Genomic DNA, 19,494 nt, shown 5'->3' on the forward strand with positions numbered 1-19,494 from the left:
ATCCTCCAGAGGCAAATCTCCCAATATTTAACATCTGATCTTGGTTTCTGTAGAGAATTATCTTAGACAAGAAAGGAGGAAGTCAACAGCTATTCATGAGTTGACTGAAAAGGCTGCAGTAGGGGCAGCTAGGTGGCACAGTGGATAGAGCACCAGCCCTGGATTCAGGAGGACCTGAGTTCAAATCTGGCCTCAGACACTTTACACACTTACTAGCTGTGTGACCCTGGGCAAGTCACTTAACCCCAATTGCCTTACCAAAAAAAAAAAAAGGCTGCAGTACACTTTATGGGGTTTTCTCATTTCCTTGGTTCACAGCTGCCATTCAGGAAACCTAGGAAAAAATACCTAGTATCCCCTCATAGAGGGAGATGGACTCCTCTTCTACAGGGAAGAGAATAACCATTAATGAAGTACCAACCATTTCCCAGGCACTTTGCTAAGTACTTTACAAATATTTTCTCATGTGATACTCCCAACAACCATGGTAGGTAGGTGCTATTATCGTCATCCCTGTCTTGCAGTTGAGGAAACTGAGACACACAAAAGTTAAGTGCCTTGTTCAGTGTCGCACAGCTAATTAGTGTGTGAGGTCAGATTTGAACTCAGTTCTTCCTGACTACAGGCCTACTACTCTAACCCCGGTGCCACCCAGATGCTTCTGTAAAATGAGAGGGATTTGGTGATCTCTGAGGTTCCTTCCAGCTCCTAATCTATAATCCTCATTTGCAAACATGCAAATGGAGTTATTAAAAGGAAGAAAACAAACTAGAATTCTTAGAATTGACAACCAATAGTCCCTAATATGTATATATTTTCCAAGAATCTTTTTTTTGGGGGGAGGGGGTGAGGCAGTTGGGGTTAAGTGACTTGTCCAGGGTCACACAGCTAGGAAGTGTTAAGTATCTGAGGCTGGATTTGAATTCAGGTCCTCCTGACTCCAGGGCCGATGCTCTATCCACTGTGCCACCTAGCTGCCCCCCTAATGCCCTATTTCTAAGACCAAGCCATGTGAATTTCTAAAGAGTCACCCAATTTATGATGCCATCTTCTCAGTGCAAAATCAAGGGGAAAAAATAAAATTCCCTCCTAAGTCCTTCCTTTCATCTACTAGCCTCCCCCATCATTATTCATAATCTTGGGGTAGACTTCCTTTATTTTTTCCTAGTTACTCAAATGGGAAAAGAAGAGTAAAAAGGCCATTACTTGCTAAATAAGGAACTTTGAGATATACTGTTGGTCTCTGGAAAGCCTTGTATCAGAAAGGAAAGGGAAAAGGCCCATAGCTGTTGCTGACTCCACCCTGGATTCCCATTCCTTATCTGCCCCATCTCCTCATCTATCTGGAATTCTTTTAGTCAACTGTCTAGTCTTTAGGGATAACTCACTTTCTATCCTGATTGAAGTATAGAAAATTTCTTTTTCCTCAGTCAGTCAATCAATAAAAGGTTGGGATTTTTCAACAGGAATTTTTACTAAGGTATTAAACTAAAAAAAAACACCAAATAACACACAATATCCTAGAAAGAAATAATTTCCAAGTTACAGATTTCTGATGCCAACTTTAATATCTAATCAAAAACTTGGCCTGGCTTACATAGCTTTAGAAGAATGGGCTTCTTTTTCCTAGACTTAAACCTATCTTAAGACTCCTTTCCCAAGGGTCCCCTTTTCAGACTTTCAGAAGTTCCTTTTCTCATTTTTTCCTGTGGCTCTGCCTTTTCCTTTAGGGGATGGAGTGGAATAAAATCTCCGGTTGGGTTCTCCTGGCCAGGTAGTATAATAGACTAGCACTTGGTTAATTAGCCACCCCTAGGTAGAGAAGGACATCATTTTGTAGATTGTACTAGCATATCAGAACAGAACCCTCAGATATTCAAGCATCACCTCCTCAGGGGGGCTATTCTCCTTTCCTGAGGGGCAAAAAGTAATTTCCTCACAGTGCTTCTTTCCCAAACCCATATAAATGTATACGTTTCTTCCATCTGCTCCTTTTGTATAATTTAGATTCTCTCTTATTCCCAAGGATGGCTTTCTTGAGCTGAAGTTTTTTTATAGACCTTTAATAGAATCTAAGAATCACCATGGTCTATGTATGTATATATGCATGCATATATATATATATATATAAATACACACACATACACACACATACAAACACACAAACACACATATACACGTATATATACATACATATGTGTATACACACATCTATGTGTGCATACATGTATGCATGTGTATATATACACATGTGTGTGTGTGTGTATATATAATGTATGTACTATATATATGGTTTATGTGGGAATAGGGTCTTGTTTAGACTCAGAGAACCTGGACCCAAGCCTTGGTTTTACCCCTTATTAACCATATAACCCTGGATAAGGCATTTGAATTTTCTAAGCCTCAGTTTCCTCACCTATAAAATGGGTATAACAATACTTGCATTTATTACCTTATAAGGTTCTTATAGATATAAAATTAGATAACATGTAAACATGTGGCGAATCTTAAAGCGTTATACAAATGTGAGCTCTTTATTATTGTTGTATGTCAGCTGAAAAGGCATGGGATTTGGGTATATATGTGTGTGTGCGTGTATATCTTTAAGAAGATATTTAGCAATCTTTAATAAGATTTAAACTTCAATAGCAGGTCTTTATATATGTCTTAGTACTTATTGCAAAGGGTCGTTGTGAGGATTAAATGAGATAATAGTTGTAAAGCATTTAGCACAGTTCCTGGTATGTAGTAGATGCTTAATAAATATATGTTCTTTCCTTCTTTTAGTGGGCATGCCACTAGGACTTCAGCAATCGAGTATTGCTCAACAGAAGAAGTTTTCAGGACTACATTTCTAAGAGGGCTGTGGACAAGCCTAGAGTGTAGTGATGTCACTCTGCAAGAACTCTGATTGGTGGGGAGTGTGCGACAAGGTAGGATGTCTAAAAAAGAGGATGGCATGAATACAGAATAAGAATAAAGTGAATATGGGAGTAGATGGAGCTATGGAATCATTCCATGGAGTTGAAATTAGGATGGAGAAAACATGGATCCCTATGGTTGGGATATCTCTCAATACCAGAGTCACAACTGTACCAAAGCCTCCAGAGCCAAATTGAAAGCAGCTGGATGTTCTCCAATGTGCTGTAGGAGGCTTCCCAGAAAGAAAGGCCCAAAGGTAGATGACAGTATAGTATAAATGTTTACCACTGTGGTTGAAGGGACTACATCCTTTTCCTGCCATATAGAGGAACCAGGGGAATTAAAAAAAAAAAAAAGAACTGGCATATAATTCCCCTGGAAGTAACCTCTTATTGTATGGGTTTAGAGAATGTTTTGCTACTGTTTCCAATCTTTGTTATTTTTGTTGTCTCCTATCCAGATGATTTTGTCTTCGGATCTGTGTCTCTTGTGGGTTCAAGCAAGACAGAAGAAATTTTGCATTGGATGAGCTGAGTCAGATAACTGATTACCTAATACAACCATACTGGGAATAGTGAGGAAAGTCATGTTGTCATCATCATTGTCGTCGTCGTCATCATCATCCTTATAATACCTAATATTTTATATCTCTCACTGTGTACCAGGCAATTATTACCTCATTTAGTCCTACCAACAACCATGAGAGGTAGGTGCTATTATTATCCCCATAACTAAGAAACTGAGGCAAGCAAGGGTTAAGTGACTTGTCCAGGTCCACACAGCTAGTATGCATCTGGGGCTGGATTTGAACTCAGGGCTTTCTGATTCTATGCCCAGTGCTCTATGCACTGTGCCACCTAGCTTTCCCAAATGGCTATCATTAGAGGACTCCCCTAACTTTGGAGAGGCTCATCACTCCAGCAATTCCCAAGGCCCATCATTTTTAAATCATAGCAGATCTGTGGAGGGAAGGAGCACTGATCAAATCAGAGATGTTTGAGGTATTGGGATATTATTATTGTAATTGTTGTTAAGAAGCTGACAAATATTCTCAACAATTTATCCAGTCAGAGCAATTTGGAATTATGCCCAAAGGGCTATAAAGCTGTACATACCCTTTGACCCAGCAATACCACTTTTGGGTCTTTTTCCCAAAGAAATCATAAAAAAGGGAAAGGACCTACATGTACAAAAATATTTATAGCTGCTCTTTTTGTGGTGGCAAGGAATTGGAAATTGAGGGGTTGCCCATCAATTGGGGAATGACTGGACAAGTCGTGGCATATGAATGTAATGGAATTCTATTGTGCTGTAAGAAACAATGAGCAGGAGGAGTTCAGAGAAACCTGGAAGGACTTGCATGAACTGATGATGAGTGAGATGAGCAGAATCAGAAGAACATTATACACAGTATCAGCAACATTAGATTCTTCTCACGAATACAATGGTACAAGAAAGTTCCAAAGGACACATGATGGAAAAGGCTTTCCAAATCCAGAAAAAAAGGAACTGTGGAATATGGATATTGATTGGACCATACTATTTCTTTTGTTTTTGGTGCTGTTGCTTTTCTGTTTTGAGGTTTTTCCTTTTTGCTCTGATTCTTCTCTTATACATGACCAATGCAGAAATATGTTTAATTTTATTGTGTATCTATAGCCTATATCAGATTGCCTGCTGTCTGGGTGGAGGGAGGGAGAAAAATTGGAAATATTATATAAACAAATGTTGAAAACTATCTCTACATGTAACTGGAAAATAATAAAATGCCTTTTTTTTTAAGGGCAATGAGGGTTAAGTGACTTGCCCAGGGTCACACAGCTAGTAAGTGTTAAGTGTCTGAGGCCGGATTTGAACTCAGGTCCTCCTGAATCCAGGGCTGGCGTTTTATCCACTGTGCCACCTAGCTGCCCCAATACTTTTATTTTTAAAAAATAATTTATCCAGTCTTTCCATAGCTATTAAGAAGGAACCTCCAAACCATCTTAACCAGATTAAACCTATCCTTTAAGACATAGCAAAACCTCTCAGGAAATAAAAATGTATCCTTTTCCTTGACAATCAATCTATCTTAGTGTCTAAGAATTCTCCCTGTCAGGAAATTCTTAAGTCATGCCTTAAAAGGAGGAGTTTCTAAAGAAGTTCCAAATGTCCACTTCATCATTTAATGCAATAAAGATTCACCTAGATCGCCATCCCATCTCCAGTGCATGAACCTTTTATCTTGTCTGCCTAAAACATGTGATGCTGTGTGTATGGGGTAGCAAAGAACTAGAAACAAAAGGGGACCTCATCAAATGGGGAATGGCTGAACAAATTGTGGCGTATGAATGTAATGGAACATTATGTTCGGTAAGAAATGATGAATATGAGGATTTCAGAGAAACATGGGAAAACTCATACTAACTCATGCAGAGTGAAGTAAACAGAACCAGGAAATGATATACACATCTACAAAAATTTAACTGAAAAAGCAATAAGATGAAGTGTAAAAAAATGACTAGTGTTTGCTTTACTAGATTTCTTTGTTTGCTTTATGGACACTTCTGCATATTTTGCGTTTTTCCTTTCTTGCTTCTCTACAGCCCACAGTATAGAAAGGAAGAAATGCAAACCTCTCCCCAAAGCTTCATAAATTACACAGCATGGCCAGCCTTTAAAAAATGCATCCAGAGGAAAGGCCTAGCAGGGAAGTAGTCGAAGGATAAGCCTCTCCTTCTAACGGCTCTCTTTGTCTTCATCATTTTTCATTCTCTCCCTTTCTCTCTTCCCCGAAGGAAGGAGAACTACAGGGGCCCACCTCTGCTAAGGATGGGTAAGTGATTCTTTTCATTGAAATACTGGAATGACTGAAGTATGATGGAGGAAATTCCACACAACCTGCCATGAATCAACCAGTACTTTCACAAATGCCTCCAGCTTGATGAAGATTAATGATCCACAGTATTCTGTGAACTTGGGGATGACACCTAAGCTAATATGCCGACAGTTTCCACAGATTTATGCTTACCCTACAGTTGTATGACATGTGATATTTTTGAAGCAAATTTTATGTAAAGTCAATCACAAAGCTGGTGAGGTTATTACATAATGGGTTGCTGGAAAGAGTCAGATCTCCCTGGGGGAATGGGAGGCACCTTTAATTATGTCCTAAGTTCAGCCAATTGTCTCCTGAGTTGAAGGATGAACTCTGGGGAGCACTTCAGACTTGACTTTGAATTTCTTCACTTATGGAAGTTGGTTAAAGCCTTAACATCATTTCCATGATTTATATTGCCCCGATTTCTTAGATAAATCAGTGTGCAGGAATCTGATTTCAATGAAAATGTTATTGGTAAGACAGTTTGCATTCTTTCTCTCCTTTCATATTATAAATGATGTTTCCACTGCCTAAACTTTTAACTTCAGGAGTTTAAATAGTAGCACAGGTCAATATTAAGAGCTGAATTTAATATAATACCTAAGGAGTACTCATCTAATCAGAACAAATCCAAAAATGTCAAAAATACTCACCCAACATAAGTATTCCCATCAGTCCTCATGGATTTACTGGAGTCAGTTAAAATAGATGTCATGCTTTTCTACTATGAGACAATCAGTCTTGAGTTTGAAGTCAAAAGAAGGGGGAAAAATACTGGTGTCCGCTCTTAATTTGTAGATCTAAACAGAATTTTTCAGGTGTGTGTTGTGGTTAGAATGATGCCCCTTGCTTGGTGTTTTTCATCAGAGATTAGCAATGGAACTTTTCCTTGGATCTTTTCGTCACCCCAATAAATTCAAATATTTCCCCTTCTCTAGTGACTTTTTATTATATACTCTAGTTCAGACACCACTGAAGCATTTCACCCGGCAGATTGGCTCCCTCGGAAGGTGTGTCATCCTATCCCCACTGTCAAGTTGGAAGCCTGCTCACTGTTTGTCCACATTCGCACATCTGGCACTCATCCCAGATTGAGTTTGATGGGGCAAATGCACTTATTTGCTTTGAGACGGGGTACATGGATGCAAGTCCTCTGTTGGTTTCTATAACAACCCCACTGGGTTTTCCTGCAAAAGTATCCAGTACACATGAGAACTTTCAGTCCCCAAACAATCGCCCCCTCTCCAAACCACTCCCCACCCCCACTCTCAACTTCAATTTTCATTCTTTCTAATCACAAGTTAGGATACCATCCAAAGTTAATACTTAAGCATAACATCCCTTGGACTTTGCTAGCATGGCTTCTGATACAGCCAATATTTAAACAGCATTCATTTCTTGAGGCCTCACTACCTACCTGTACTGTTAGGCTCAGTCACAATGAATTGGCTGTCTGGGGGGGGGGGGGTCTTTCCAGGTAGAATTGGTGAAATGTGGATCTGATATTTTTAGAAAACACAGTGTCCCTGTAAAGAATTCTGTGGATACACATACAAGCACACACAAACACACAAATACACACACACACACACACACACACACACACACACACACACACACACTGTCCCTTCAGCCTTCTTGGACCCTCAATTTGCTCATCTCTAAAATGTCAGGGTTGAATTAGATCTCAAAAGTCCCTCTTGGCTATAATATTCTGTGATCCTACTCATTCTCACTATTCTTTTCAGGTAGAATTCAGAATTGTTCAGTAGGACCCAAACTTATTTCCTTCTTAAATTCCCTCCTATGGAAGTCAATTGCAGTTCTATGCTGATGGAGGCCTTATGAACATGACTCTCATGGCTCCCATATAAGTTAAAGTGTAAAATATTCATAGATGCAAAATTACTCTGAACATTTAAAAGTCAGTAATGTGCATTGATTTTTTTTCAAGAATGTGCAAAGTAGGTATAACTTTTTTTTCTCTAATACCAGAGTATGTGTTGACATCTATAGCCATTCTCCAAAGGGCTGTCATGGCAGACTGTTTTTTTGCTTTCCTTCCTGTTGACCTTCCTCTCTATAAAACCCTGCCACCATCTTGGGGAGGCATCAGCAGAGTTTGAAGGTTGAGATGGAGAGAGAGTGCAGGGACCTTTGGTCCAGGCAGTTAGTTAAATTGGCAACATGGTAGAGGTGTGAAACTCAAATAGAAATGGGGGCCATTAAGTCATTCATAAAGATCACTGTTGGCTGCATATTGACTTATAAAACCACAAATGAACATTATGTATGTTTTATTGTATTTCTATTTATTTTGTTAAACATTTCCCAGTTACTTTTGGGGGGGGAGAGGGCAATGAGGGTTAAGTGACTTGCCCAGGGTCACACAGCTAGTAAGTGTAAAGTGTCTGAGGCCAAATTTGAACTCATGTCCTCCTGAATCCAGGGCCGTTGCTCTATCCACTGCACCACCTAGCTGCCCCTTCCCAGTTACATTTTAATCTGGTTTTGAACACTCTAGGGAGTATTGTAGATTATAAGTGGCCAGCAGGCTGTGTGTTTGACACCTGGGACTCTGAAAACTGGAATTCAAGGCAATCAATCAATAAATGAAATTTGTTAAGCATTTAGTATTTGCCAGGCACTTGCACTAAGCCCTTACTAACTGTGCAGCCTTGAACGAATCACTTAACTTCTATGTTTCTCAGTTTCCTCATCTGTAAAATCAGAGACAGAGGTAAGTTAAACTGGATGATATCAGGTCCTTCTCATCTCTAATTCTTAGGACTCCCAGGATTTCCCATACACCTCACATTTGAATGCTCTTTTAAGCATTCTCCAACCACCAACCCCCTAATTTAGAGCATGAGATCCCTAAGACCAGGGACTTGGTGTTTTGGGGTTTTTTCCGTTTGAGTCCCTAGCACTTTGCACGGTGCTTGGCACATAGGACATAATAAATGTTATTCATTCATTCATTCATTGGACTTACAACGACCATAAATTTTAATGCAGTTGCCTATCTATATTGGGAGATTGTATTTTCTTCATTGGGAGTTTTTACTATTGGCAAAATCATAGATTGGGGCTAAAGGAACTGATCTAACCCATGACTTAAATGACTAAACAACTACAAGAGCAACAGTTTTTGCTATTTCAACCCCCCAAAAGCACTATTTGGAGTTCTGCAGTTCTGCTTGGAGAATGTCCATGGAGGTTTGTAATTAAAAATCTCAGAATTTCACACAGGGTCACCTACTCAGTCAGTCAATCAGCAGGCATTTGTAAAGTACTAAGTACTGGGGCCACAGAGAAAAGCAAAATCATGTAGTTCAACTCTCACCTGAAAAAGAATACCCTCTCCATTCCATCCCATTCAATTAGATTGTAAACTCCTTGAGGGCAGGGACTGTCTTTTTGCCTCTTTTTATATCCCCAGAGCTGTAGACCATAGGAGATATCTAGGAAAAGTTGATTTATTATCCAATATCTCCAAAAAATGGTCATCTGACCTTTGCTTGAAGGTCTCCAGTGAGGGGCAACTCACCCCCATCCAAGGCAATCCATTCCACTTGTGTAGAGGTAAATGTTGGGAAGTTTTTCATACTCCTAGCTTGAGAAACATGTCATTTCTGTCTGCAATGGTGATTGGAAAGCAATGAGAGAGCTGGGTAAAAACGGTCTTTCCTCTGGCTTATACCAGCTTGTAGATTATGGCAATAATAAAACCTTTTTCCTTATGACTCAGGCCTCTTTGGCCTGCCCAGTATTCTTCCCCAGAACTCCACAAGAATGCTGAGTATTCAGCATCTCAAGTTTTCTTGGCCACTACCTCCCTCCCCCTTTATCTCTTACTTATGGGAACTTTTAATTTATAGTTAGGGAGTCATGTCAGGGGTATAGGGACTCCAATCTGGCATTTACTTCTGGCTCTGACAGGTGAAAGTGTTAGCTAATTAGATAAATGTCAGGTAATTAATTAATCTAGTGAATTAATTTGGCTTATTAAAATGCCTGTTTCTAGTGCAGATTTTGGATTTTGCTAACCAATGCTTTTGATCTGCAACATTATCATGGAACTCCAGCTGAGATTTATATACCCCATGAAGCAGCTCCCCTGGACATTAAGGAAAGTCCTTATCACCCCACTGAATTGTAGAATCTGCTTATAGATTCTATGCAAATAGAGAGCTAATTAGGGCCTTCTGGACAAACAATTTATGCTCCATGGTTTTTCAATTTTCCTGAGCCTTTACTGTGCTCTGTTGTTTTTTTTTTCTTTACAGTAGGAGGAGAGAAAGGAGGAGTTATTCTACATTTTTTTAGGGTTCTGCCATACTTGACCAGTCAGTGCTTTTCATGAGGAAAAGAGAAAAGAGAAATACATTCAATCATACACTTTGGGGACTGAAAGATCTTAGCTCTCCTCCAATCACTGAGCAATTTCCCTCACTTGCAGGCTGAGTAGAATGCTGTGACTCAGCATGGGTAAAGGATTGGCTTTCTGAGTCAGGAAATCTAAATCCCAGCTTTCTCATTGTTCAGCCTTGGGCAAGATACTTAACCTTAGTTCTTCCTTGGTGATGAAAACACTATAATATGACCTCTCCCATTGGGGTTTTATATCCAGTTTAATTTTGACTTTCAGTCATGCATGTTTGAGAGAAGAAATCAGATCCTTTGTCTGCTGCTTCCTGCCCTTTGGACCCCTCTCTACCTTACAAATGCTCTGTTCCCCTGCCTGTACCCGAAAGAGTGCTAGATGTCTAGTTCAGATGATCTGGGTTTGAATTCTAGTTCTACCACTTACTACTTGTGACCTTGAGTGAATCTTAATCTCTTTGGGCCTTAATTTCATCTCAAATTCCTTTCCACTTCTGAGATTATTTTTCTAAGTATATATGAGATTAAGAAAGTATTGTGTAGTCATATCACATATCTCTTCTGTATCCTGGCTTCAACCAAACCTTGGGCATTTTTTTGAACTGATGCATACACAGAGATGTAACTCATAAGTGTTGGAGAGAATGTTGAGTACACCCTGTCATGAGGAATTTAGTGAACTAGAGCCAGAGCTTCTAGGGGAGAGACATATGAAGTTCCAGAGACTGTTCAAGAGAGTGATACATATGGAGAGAGAAGCTGCAGGTATGTAGGAGAAGCCTTAACATAACTCCTTAACATATCCTTTATTTCCAGCTTACCTCCCTAGAGACTGCTAACATAGACCTTTTGGGGTGAAATTGGGTCTTCTCTCTTGGTTTGAGCTGAGATCTCATCTCAATCCTTGCTAAAGGGCTCATTCACTCTTCCATGTTCTTTGGTATATTCTAATCTGTATAACACTGCAGATTTCTGTTTGCTATTTAGATGAATTTATTCACTTTTTGCTATTTATGGTGGTCTTTTCTGAAGTGAGCATTTGGTGGGAAGGAACTAAGTTGGTGAGTGTAACTTCCTTCTTTAGAATAACTAGGGAAACAGCTTTCCTTTTGAACCATACTCATTCCTTTTGACTACTAGTATTTGAGGAGGCAGCTAGATATAATTCTAGCCTGACATTCCCTTTATTTAATTTAATTTATTTTATTTTTTTGGTGAGGCATTTTGGGATTAAGTGACTTGCCCAGGGTCACACAGCTAGTAAGTGTCAAATGTCTGAGGCTAGATTTGAACTCAGGTCCTCCTGAATGCAGGGCTGATGCTTCATCCACTGTGCCACCTAGCTGCCCCCCTGACATTCCTTTTAGAGATAGATGAAAGAAGGAGCAAGTGCCCAGCCAAGGCTCTTCTCTTGTTCCCCTCAAGGCACAAATTTCTGCCTCTCTTGGAGAAGGGTCTTCTGAATTTCTTGCTACCTGCAAGTTGTTATTTAGATAACTCATGTGTGTGTGTGTGTGTGTATACACACACATATCTGTCTATCTATCTGTCTGTCTGTCTGTCTGTCTGTCTATCTATCTATCATCTATCTACCTACCTAATTATCTACCTATCACTCATCCATCACATCTATTCATCTTAAGACCTACTCTCATGACTGACTACTTCTCCATCTTCTCTGCCTCCTATGGCAGTGTTGAAGGGCAACAAAGTGAGAAAAAAAAGTGAGCAGAGGCAACCAAGTAGGAACCAGTAACCCACTGTTCTAGGTGTTCCCATTACTGACACCAAGACAGCTGATCTGTAGGATGAACAGGTCTACTTGTAACTTGGAAGTTCTTCAAGCACCTTCTGCCACACATTCCAATATTTAGTAGTTCTTGCTTATAGCCTTATTTCTTCTTTTTCCATTTTACCCCTTTTCATGTGATAATCATTCTTATATTAGAAGATTTTAGGGGCAGCTAGGTGGCGCAGTGGATAGAGCATTGGCCCTGGAGTCAGGAGTACCTGAGTTCAAATCCAACCTCAGACACATAACACTTAACCCCAATTGCCTCATTAAAAAAAAACAAAAACAAACAAAAAGAAAGAAGACAGATTTTTAGCTTTCTCCTTTTTTTCTGTTCTTGAGGCTAAATAATACCTTTCATCTTTTACTCTTTCCTTGGTAGCCTCATTTGATACCATAGGAAGAGTGACAGTTTTGGATTAAAAAAAAAAATCCAGGTTAATTGTCTGGTGCTTCCATTTCCACCTGATAGAAGACTTTAGTGAAGACATATCCTCTCTCTGCCTCATCTCAGGTACATGAACTAGATGACTTCAAGATCCCTTTCAGCTCTAAATCCATGATCCCAGTAATGGAAGGGTGGAGAAAAAAAGGGGAAAAAAGAAATGTACAGGTAACTTTGTTATATGTCTAAAAGGAATAGCAAGTTTTATATAATAGATTTGCAGTTTTATGGGCAATCATCTTTTTTATTATACTGTGTTATGGAAATGCTTGTTTTATTCCATAAATAAGAATAAAATAAATAAAAATTTAAAAACAACAATAATACTAATGATTCTTTGATTCATGAGATCTTCAGTAATAGAAGTGGCATTCACACTGATGAGATTGCAAATCCATTGAAGCATGGAATATGAACAGTGATAGCATTTTAGTCTAATCATTTCCCTTGATCTTTTCCAGAGACTCTAGTTTCCTTTCAGCACCAGTGATGTGAACACTATATCAATATTCTTATTAGCTGACCATGATGAATGCAAGCCAGTGTAACTTTTAATAGAGGCAAGAGTTCATAGAGTGGGAAGGATCCTGAAATTGGTAGTTATTACTGGCTTAAGTGGAATGGAGAATTAGCTAGGCAGAACCCAGTTCTTGCATCTGATTCCCCAAGTTCTGGTAATAGTATCCCCACCCTCCCAGACACTTAATTACAATGTTTAATCAGTTGCCAAATTCCACTGATTCTTTAAAAAAAAAATCCCCTTTTTATCTTAATACATATTTATGGAATAAAACAAATATTTCCATGACATTATATAATAAAAACTGTGCTTGAAACTGCAAATCTATTAAGCACAACTTGCTAGTCCTTTCAAATATACAACAAAATTATCATGTCTTTTTTATACCCCCTCACCCACCTAGAGATAGCTACCTTTAGACAAAAAATAGGTGTGTATACATATGTACATTTATATGTACACACATATATATTAATATACATACAAATATAGGTATATATCATTATTCTATACCTATTCCTATTTATCAGTTCTTTATCTGGATGCAAATCACATCTTTCTTCATCTGTCCTTTATAGTTAATTTCTGTATTTATAATAGTAAAAATAAATTAATCATTTGAAGTCATTCTTAAAACAATATTGCTGTTACTGTATACTTCTTTGTTCACATTTTTTGAGCATACTCTCCTTTCCATAACCATTGACATCACTCTAGTTCAGACCTTCTTATCTATTGTCTAAACATTTGCAACATCTTCTAAATTTAACAAATGTTTGCTGAATCTGGTTGATTTTTTTTAAAGACAATTTTTGTCAAATGGAGTCAAAATGGAAACTGTGATCTTCATTTCCAAATTAACAAGCATTTATTTGGTATATCTAAGGTTCCAGGAACTGTACCAGATTCTGGGGAATACAAAAACAACATAAAGGACAATATTTACCCTCAAGGAGTTTATCAGATAAGTGGATGAACACTTGCATGCTTCTCAGCTACACAAGACACCAGATTAGAGATCTTCACGCAGGTAGATGCTCCACATTGTAAGCAATCCAAATCATCAATAAGTTTTTATTGAGCTTCTTTGTTGGCTTCTACTGCAGCCAGTGCTATAGAGTCATGGTAGAAGTCATGGATGCTGTCTTTGAGGAATTTCTTTGATTTTTTAGAAAGACAAGATCAATATGCATGAAAGAAGTTATCACTGCATAATCGGTGCTTGGCTCATGCCTAGATCATCTAAGATGGCATTACCCACATGCCAGACACTGGGAGACTGGAGAACTGACATAAGTAGGGCATTCTACATTGTTCTACTACATGATTGGCAGGGTACAGTCTGTGTGTTTAAAACTACTCAAATTAAGACATTCAGGGATTTTCCTGAATTCACATTTGAGGATGAGAGAGTCCTGATGCTCAATAAAGCAATTTTTAAAACACTGACAACTTCAGCTATGCAGCCAATGGTTGACCAATTCAGAATGTCTAAAGATATACCAGCTCTGTAATCTCTCAGATGAAGGTGCCCCAGCATCTTCCATGTAAGTGACATCATTTCAGGTAATCTAGGCATGCACAAAACCCCTATTACAGCAGGAAGGGAGGGATTTTAAATTCATGCCAGTTACTTTGTAGTCATAGCATGGCACCCACTTTGGAGACCGCTGGTATAGAATAGTGATATCAAATAAACAGAAAATGGAAATGAACAATAACACATGCTAAATACATCAGAGAAGTGTATGCAATGTGCTATGCAAAGTCCTGAGCAAAAGCTCCTTATTGACAAGGGATTAGAAAAGGCTTCACAGGGGCAGCTAGATGGTGAAGTGGATAGAGCACCGGCCCTGGAGTCAGGAGTACCTGGGTTCAAATCCGGCCTCAGACACTTAACAGTTATTAGCTGTGGGCAAGTCACTTAACCCCAACTGCCTCACTAAAAAAAAAAGAAAAAAGAAAAGGCTTCACGAAGGCATTTTCTTGGGCTCCATAGGGTAGACAGAAATTCAACAGACAAAGAAGAGGGAGGACATTCCAGGCATAGGAAAGAATGTGTCATGGGAGGATTATGGGCCCCGGTTACCCTAACAGTTCTCTGGGGGGTTCAAGGAACTTTTTCCTTGAAACCTCAGGGGTTTTCCCTTGAAATCAAGCAGGCCTCTCCTTGAACTCAATCAAGGACACACACACACACACACACACACACACACATACACACACACACACACCGGAGATAAGCGGCCCAGATCAAACTGAGCATGCTCCAGGACCATCACCCTACATTCCAGTCATCCTAAGCACCTGGATGAGGTAATCCAGGAGAAGACCACCTGGAACCGCCCATCAGCAGACTGCTTAGACACATCAGGACAAAATTGACACCCACTACCAGATCGCTCACGAGGGATTCCTCCTACCCCAGCGCAACTCAGGAAGACCACCAGCCCCTCACCCAATAAGAGACTCTTACCCACCCCATCTAAAATGGCACCCCACAAGTTAGCTGGGGAGGAAAGCGTTTTGTTCTGGCAAAACCTTCCTCCCGGCCAGTTTCTCTTGTACCCCAACAAACCTGTTCTTTTATTCCTAATTAGGTCTTGTGTGAGAGTGTAATTCTTTACAGAGGAATCCTAAGGACCCACGTGCTTTCTCCTATCGGTTTCTCCTCCATATCAAATGGAAGCAAAGATAATGGAAGATGAAGTATCTGCATTTATGGAGACAATGGCTACCTCTCCTCTTCCTTCTCTCCTTCTATAACTTTCCATGGAATGGGGAAGCAAATTGACTCATCAGGCTTTCTTTGGGTCCTCTTCTACTTGCCATTTGGTGCATGCAAACTTATTTTCGATCCTGAGTGTTTATGCACAAGCTTATTGTAAGGAAATTGGGTTGTCATACTAAGTATTGTTTAAAAGAACTGTGGAAAATTGTTGCACAGCCAACATATGGTTAAGTCTGACTTATCTCTGTGTGAGCCTGGAGAGCACCTCCCTGAAGGAGATGTGGGCAATTATCCTTTGAAGCTCAAGGAAGATCTAAAATCTCTCAGAAACCCAAAGGGATTGTTTCTATTGTCCAAGAAAACTCAAATGGAGAGACCAGAGCTAATGGATCACTGAGATAGTGAATTTCAGTAACATGGAAGCTTCAAAGCTGACTGATTCTCATTTGGATTTCATTGAGTCACAAGAAATATGTAGTTAGCTTTATGGTGGTCTCCTAACACCCCAAAGTATAATCTATTAAGTTAAACATTAAATCCCTACCACACAAGTAAGGAGATTCTGGATGGGTAAACGTGGCTCCATTCATATATCTGTTAATGCTTTACCTTAGGAATTTCAATACTTTCAAATGCTTGGGCACTATGCAAACCTCACCTAGACTTTCTGCTTCATTTTCTGATCCGTGTTTTTCAAAGCAAGGTAAAAATACATAGAGGGCAAGGACTGGGAGAGTCATTTTAACTGAAGGAGCCTCATTAATTCAGGAATCTTTATTTTAGCCTTAGAAAGGCTTGCTCCCAAACAGGAAGAATGTGCTCCAGGAAACTTTAAACACACATAAGCTTTTCTTTCAATTTGCCTTGATTTTCATTTCCTTTTGCAAAAGGACTGTCTGGGCCCCACCCCAAGCACAGGTGCAGAGGCTTAGCAGAAGCCCAAGTGGGGTTCCTGCTGAACTGAACAAACCTACCAGCCTGCAGACAACAGGACCCTAGGTATGCAAATTAAGCTGTGATAGCTGCCACATCCTGTTCTGTTTGTTATGGGTTCCTCCCTGTCTGACCACTGGCTCCATTTCCACAGAGAAGTTTTCTACCTGTCTCATTGGAGGCCCCGTTTTTTCCCTAGATCAGTCTCCTTCACTCCCCCCCTCCCCCATCCTCCTCAGCCACTCTACACATACATATGCAAATATTCACCTCTGTGAGAACCTTCCCCAACTGCCACAACAGTGAGGACAACACCTCACCTCTTTCACCAGGCACTGCCCCTTTTCATCCCACCCCCATATTCAATCAGTCGCCAAGTCCTATCAATTCTATCTTAGGAACATCTCTCAGTACAACAGGAACAAGTCTTCCAGCATGGAGATTTTAATTATCCATGTGTCAAGAGAACTGGGATCATTTGTTAAAAACATTGGAAATCTGATTTTTCATTCCTTTGAACTCTGAACCTCCACTTCCTCTCCTCACATTCTCTTCTTAACTCACTGCAGTCTGGCATATACTTCATATATTTCAACTGCAAATGCCCTTTTCAAAGTCACCAGTGATGGCTTAACATGAAATCTAATGACCATTCTCAATCATCATCCCTCTTGAACACCCTCTTCTGAATGCTCTCTCCTCTCTAAGATTTCTTTTTGTTTTCTTTCTTTTTTTTTTTGTGGGTCAATGAGGGTTAAATGACTTGCCCAGGGTCATACAGCTAGTGTCAAGTGTCTGAGGTTGGATTTGAACTCAGGTCCTCCTGAATCCACGGCCAGTGCTTTATCCACAGTGCCACCTAGCTGCCCCCCTCTAAGATTTCTTGACATGACCTCTCCCTGGCTCTCCTTCTACATGTCCAGCTTCTCAGTTTAATTTGCTGGCTCTTCATCCAAGTCATGCTCATTAACCATGAATAGGAGAGGGGGAAGGGGAGGGAGGGGAGGGCGGGGAGGGCTCAGTCCTGGACCCTTTTCTTTCTCATTGGTTATCTCATCAGCTTCTATGATTCAATTATCATCTCTATGCTGATGATTCTCAAATATACTTATCCAGCCCTAACCTCCTCTCTTGACTTCCAGTCTCCCATTTCTAGCTGCTTACTTGATATCTCAAATAGAATGTCCTATAGACATCTTAAACTCAATCTATCTAAAACTGAACTCATTTTTTTTTTAGCAATAAACCTTCTCCTTTCCTTAATTTTCATATTACAGCAAAGGATACCACCATCTTCCTAGTCACCCATGATTGCAATCTAGGTGTCATTTTTTAAACAAATTTTAATAAACATTGTTGTTTTGGGTTACAAATTCCATCCCTCCTTCCCTTCCTCCCCTTCCCTCTCCCTGATGTGATAAGCAATCAGATACAAGTTATACATATACAATTATGTAAAACACTACCATATTAGTCATTTTGTATAAAAAGACTTGAATAAAAGGAAAAAAAATGAAAAAAGAAAGTGAAATATAGTATGCTTCAGTCTGTGTTCAATCAATATCTGTTCTTTCTTTGGAGGTGAATCAGTCCTTTAAGATTGTCTTGGATCATTGCATTACTGAGGACAGCTAAGTCATCCACAATTATCAAACAATATTGCTGTCACTGTATATAACATTCTCCTGGTTCTGTTCTAGGTGTCATTCTTAACCGTCTCTCTCTGTCTTTCTGTTTGTGTGTGTGTGTGTGTGTGTGTGTGTGTGTGTGTGTGTGTGTGTGTGTGTGTGTGTCCATCCCCATTTTCAATCTGTTGCCAAGTTCTATTAATTCTACCCTAGTAACATCTCTCATATAAAGCCCCTTCTCCCGTCTGACTCTGCCACCACCCTGGTCCAGGTCCTTATCATCTCACACTTGTACAATTACAAAAGGCTGCTCCTTCAAATCTCTCCCTACTCCAGTCCATCCTCTACTCAGCTGTCTGACTGATCTTCAAAAAGCTATGTCTAACAGGGGGCAACTAGATGGCACAGTGGTTAAAGCGCTGGCCCTGGATTCAGGAGTACCTGAGTTCAAATACGGCCTCAGACATTTGAAACTTACTAGCTGTGTGACCCTGGGCAAGTCACTTAACCCCCATTGCCCTGCCAAAAAAAACCCAAAAAACAAACAAACAAAAAAAAACCCAAACAAAACAAAAAAGCTATGTCTAACAATATCACCTCCTTATTCATTAAACTCCAATGGCTCCCTACCACCTACAAGATCCCTCTTCAAAGCCCTTAATAACCTGACTCTTTCCTGCTTTCCTGACCTTCTTACACCTTACTCCCTCATGCACTCTGGGATCCAATGTGTATTTTTTTCATTATTGGGGGATAGTCTGGGTATTTAAAATTATTATTACTTATATATTATGGCTATTTCTATCATAATGGTTATTGCACCTGTTTTGGCAGTAAACATTTATTATTAATTAATATTAAATATTAGTAAAGTATTAACCACGTGGCATTTAACACAAACAGGAGTAAAGTCCCAGCACCATGTCTCTCAGAGAGAGAGCACATGGCCTACAAGTAGAGTTCAGAAGCCCTGCATTACCTACTGTGTCCTAAAAGGAGAGCACATACCAAGAGCCAGCAATCCAGACCAAGAGCATGATCCAAGATGGTGACAACCTCATGGTTTTGGCTTTTATCCTCTTTTGATAGAGAAGGGTTACTATACATTAATCAAAGCTAATTGGCTAGCATCATTCAATTCCATTGGTTGACATGACCTGATGGTGGCCCATATTAAAATTATCTCTACTGATGACTTCAGGGGAAAGTATCCAAAAGTCTACCCCCTAAATTTCTCAAGGCAAAGTCCATTATCTAGGTGTGGTATAATCCCATCA

General features: G+C 39.6%; 1 protein-coding gene across 2 annotated transcripts in view; it reads right to left on the reverse strand.

Annotated features, from left to right (window-relative positions):
- Nucleotides 1–6,744, reverse strand: part of UPP2 (uridine phosphorylase 2) — a 45,111-nt gene extending 38,367 nt beyond the window's left edge. Inside the window, exon 1 of one of the 2 annotated variants that reach the window (XM_043998503.1) lies at nucleotides 6,436–6,744. In XM_043998503.1, coding sequence (XP_043854438.1) covers nucleotides 6,436–6,497 — 62 coding nt within the window. In that variant the 5' untranslated portion in view covers nucleotides 6,498–6,744. The remainder of the gene's footprint in view (nucleotides 1–6,435) is intronic. The other variant, XM_043998502.1, reaches the window with a different exon arrangement.
- Nucleotides 6,745–19,494: the final 12,750 nt, after the last annotated feature.

Source organism: Dromiciops gliroides, chromosome 3, assembly GCF_019393635.1.
Source record: "Dromiciops gliroides isolate mDroGli1 chromosome 3, mDroGli1.pri, whole genome shotgun sequence".
Classification (NCBI taxonomy): Eukaryota; Metazoa; Chordata; class Mammalia; order Microbiotheria; family Microbiotheriidae; genus Dromiciops; species Dromiciops gliroides.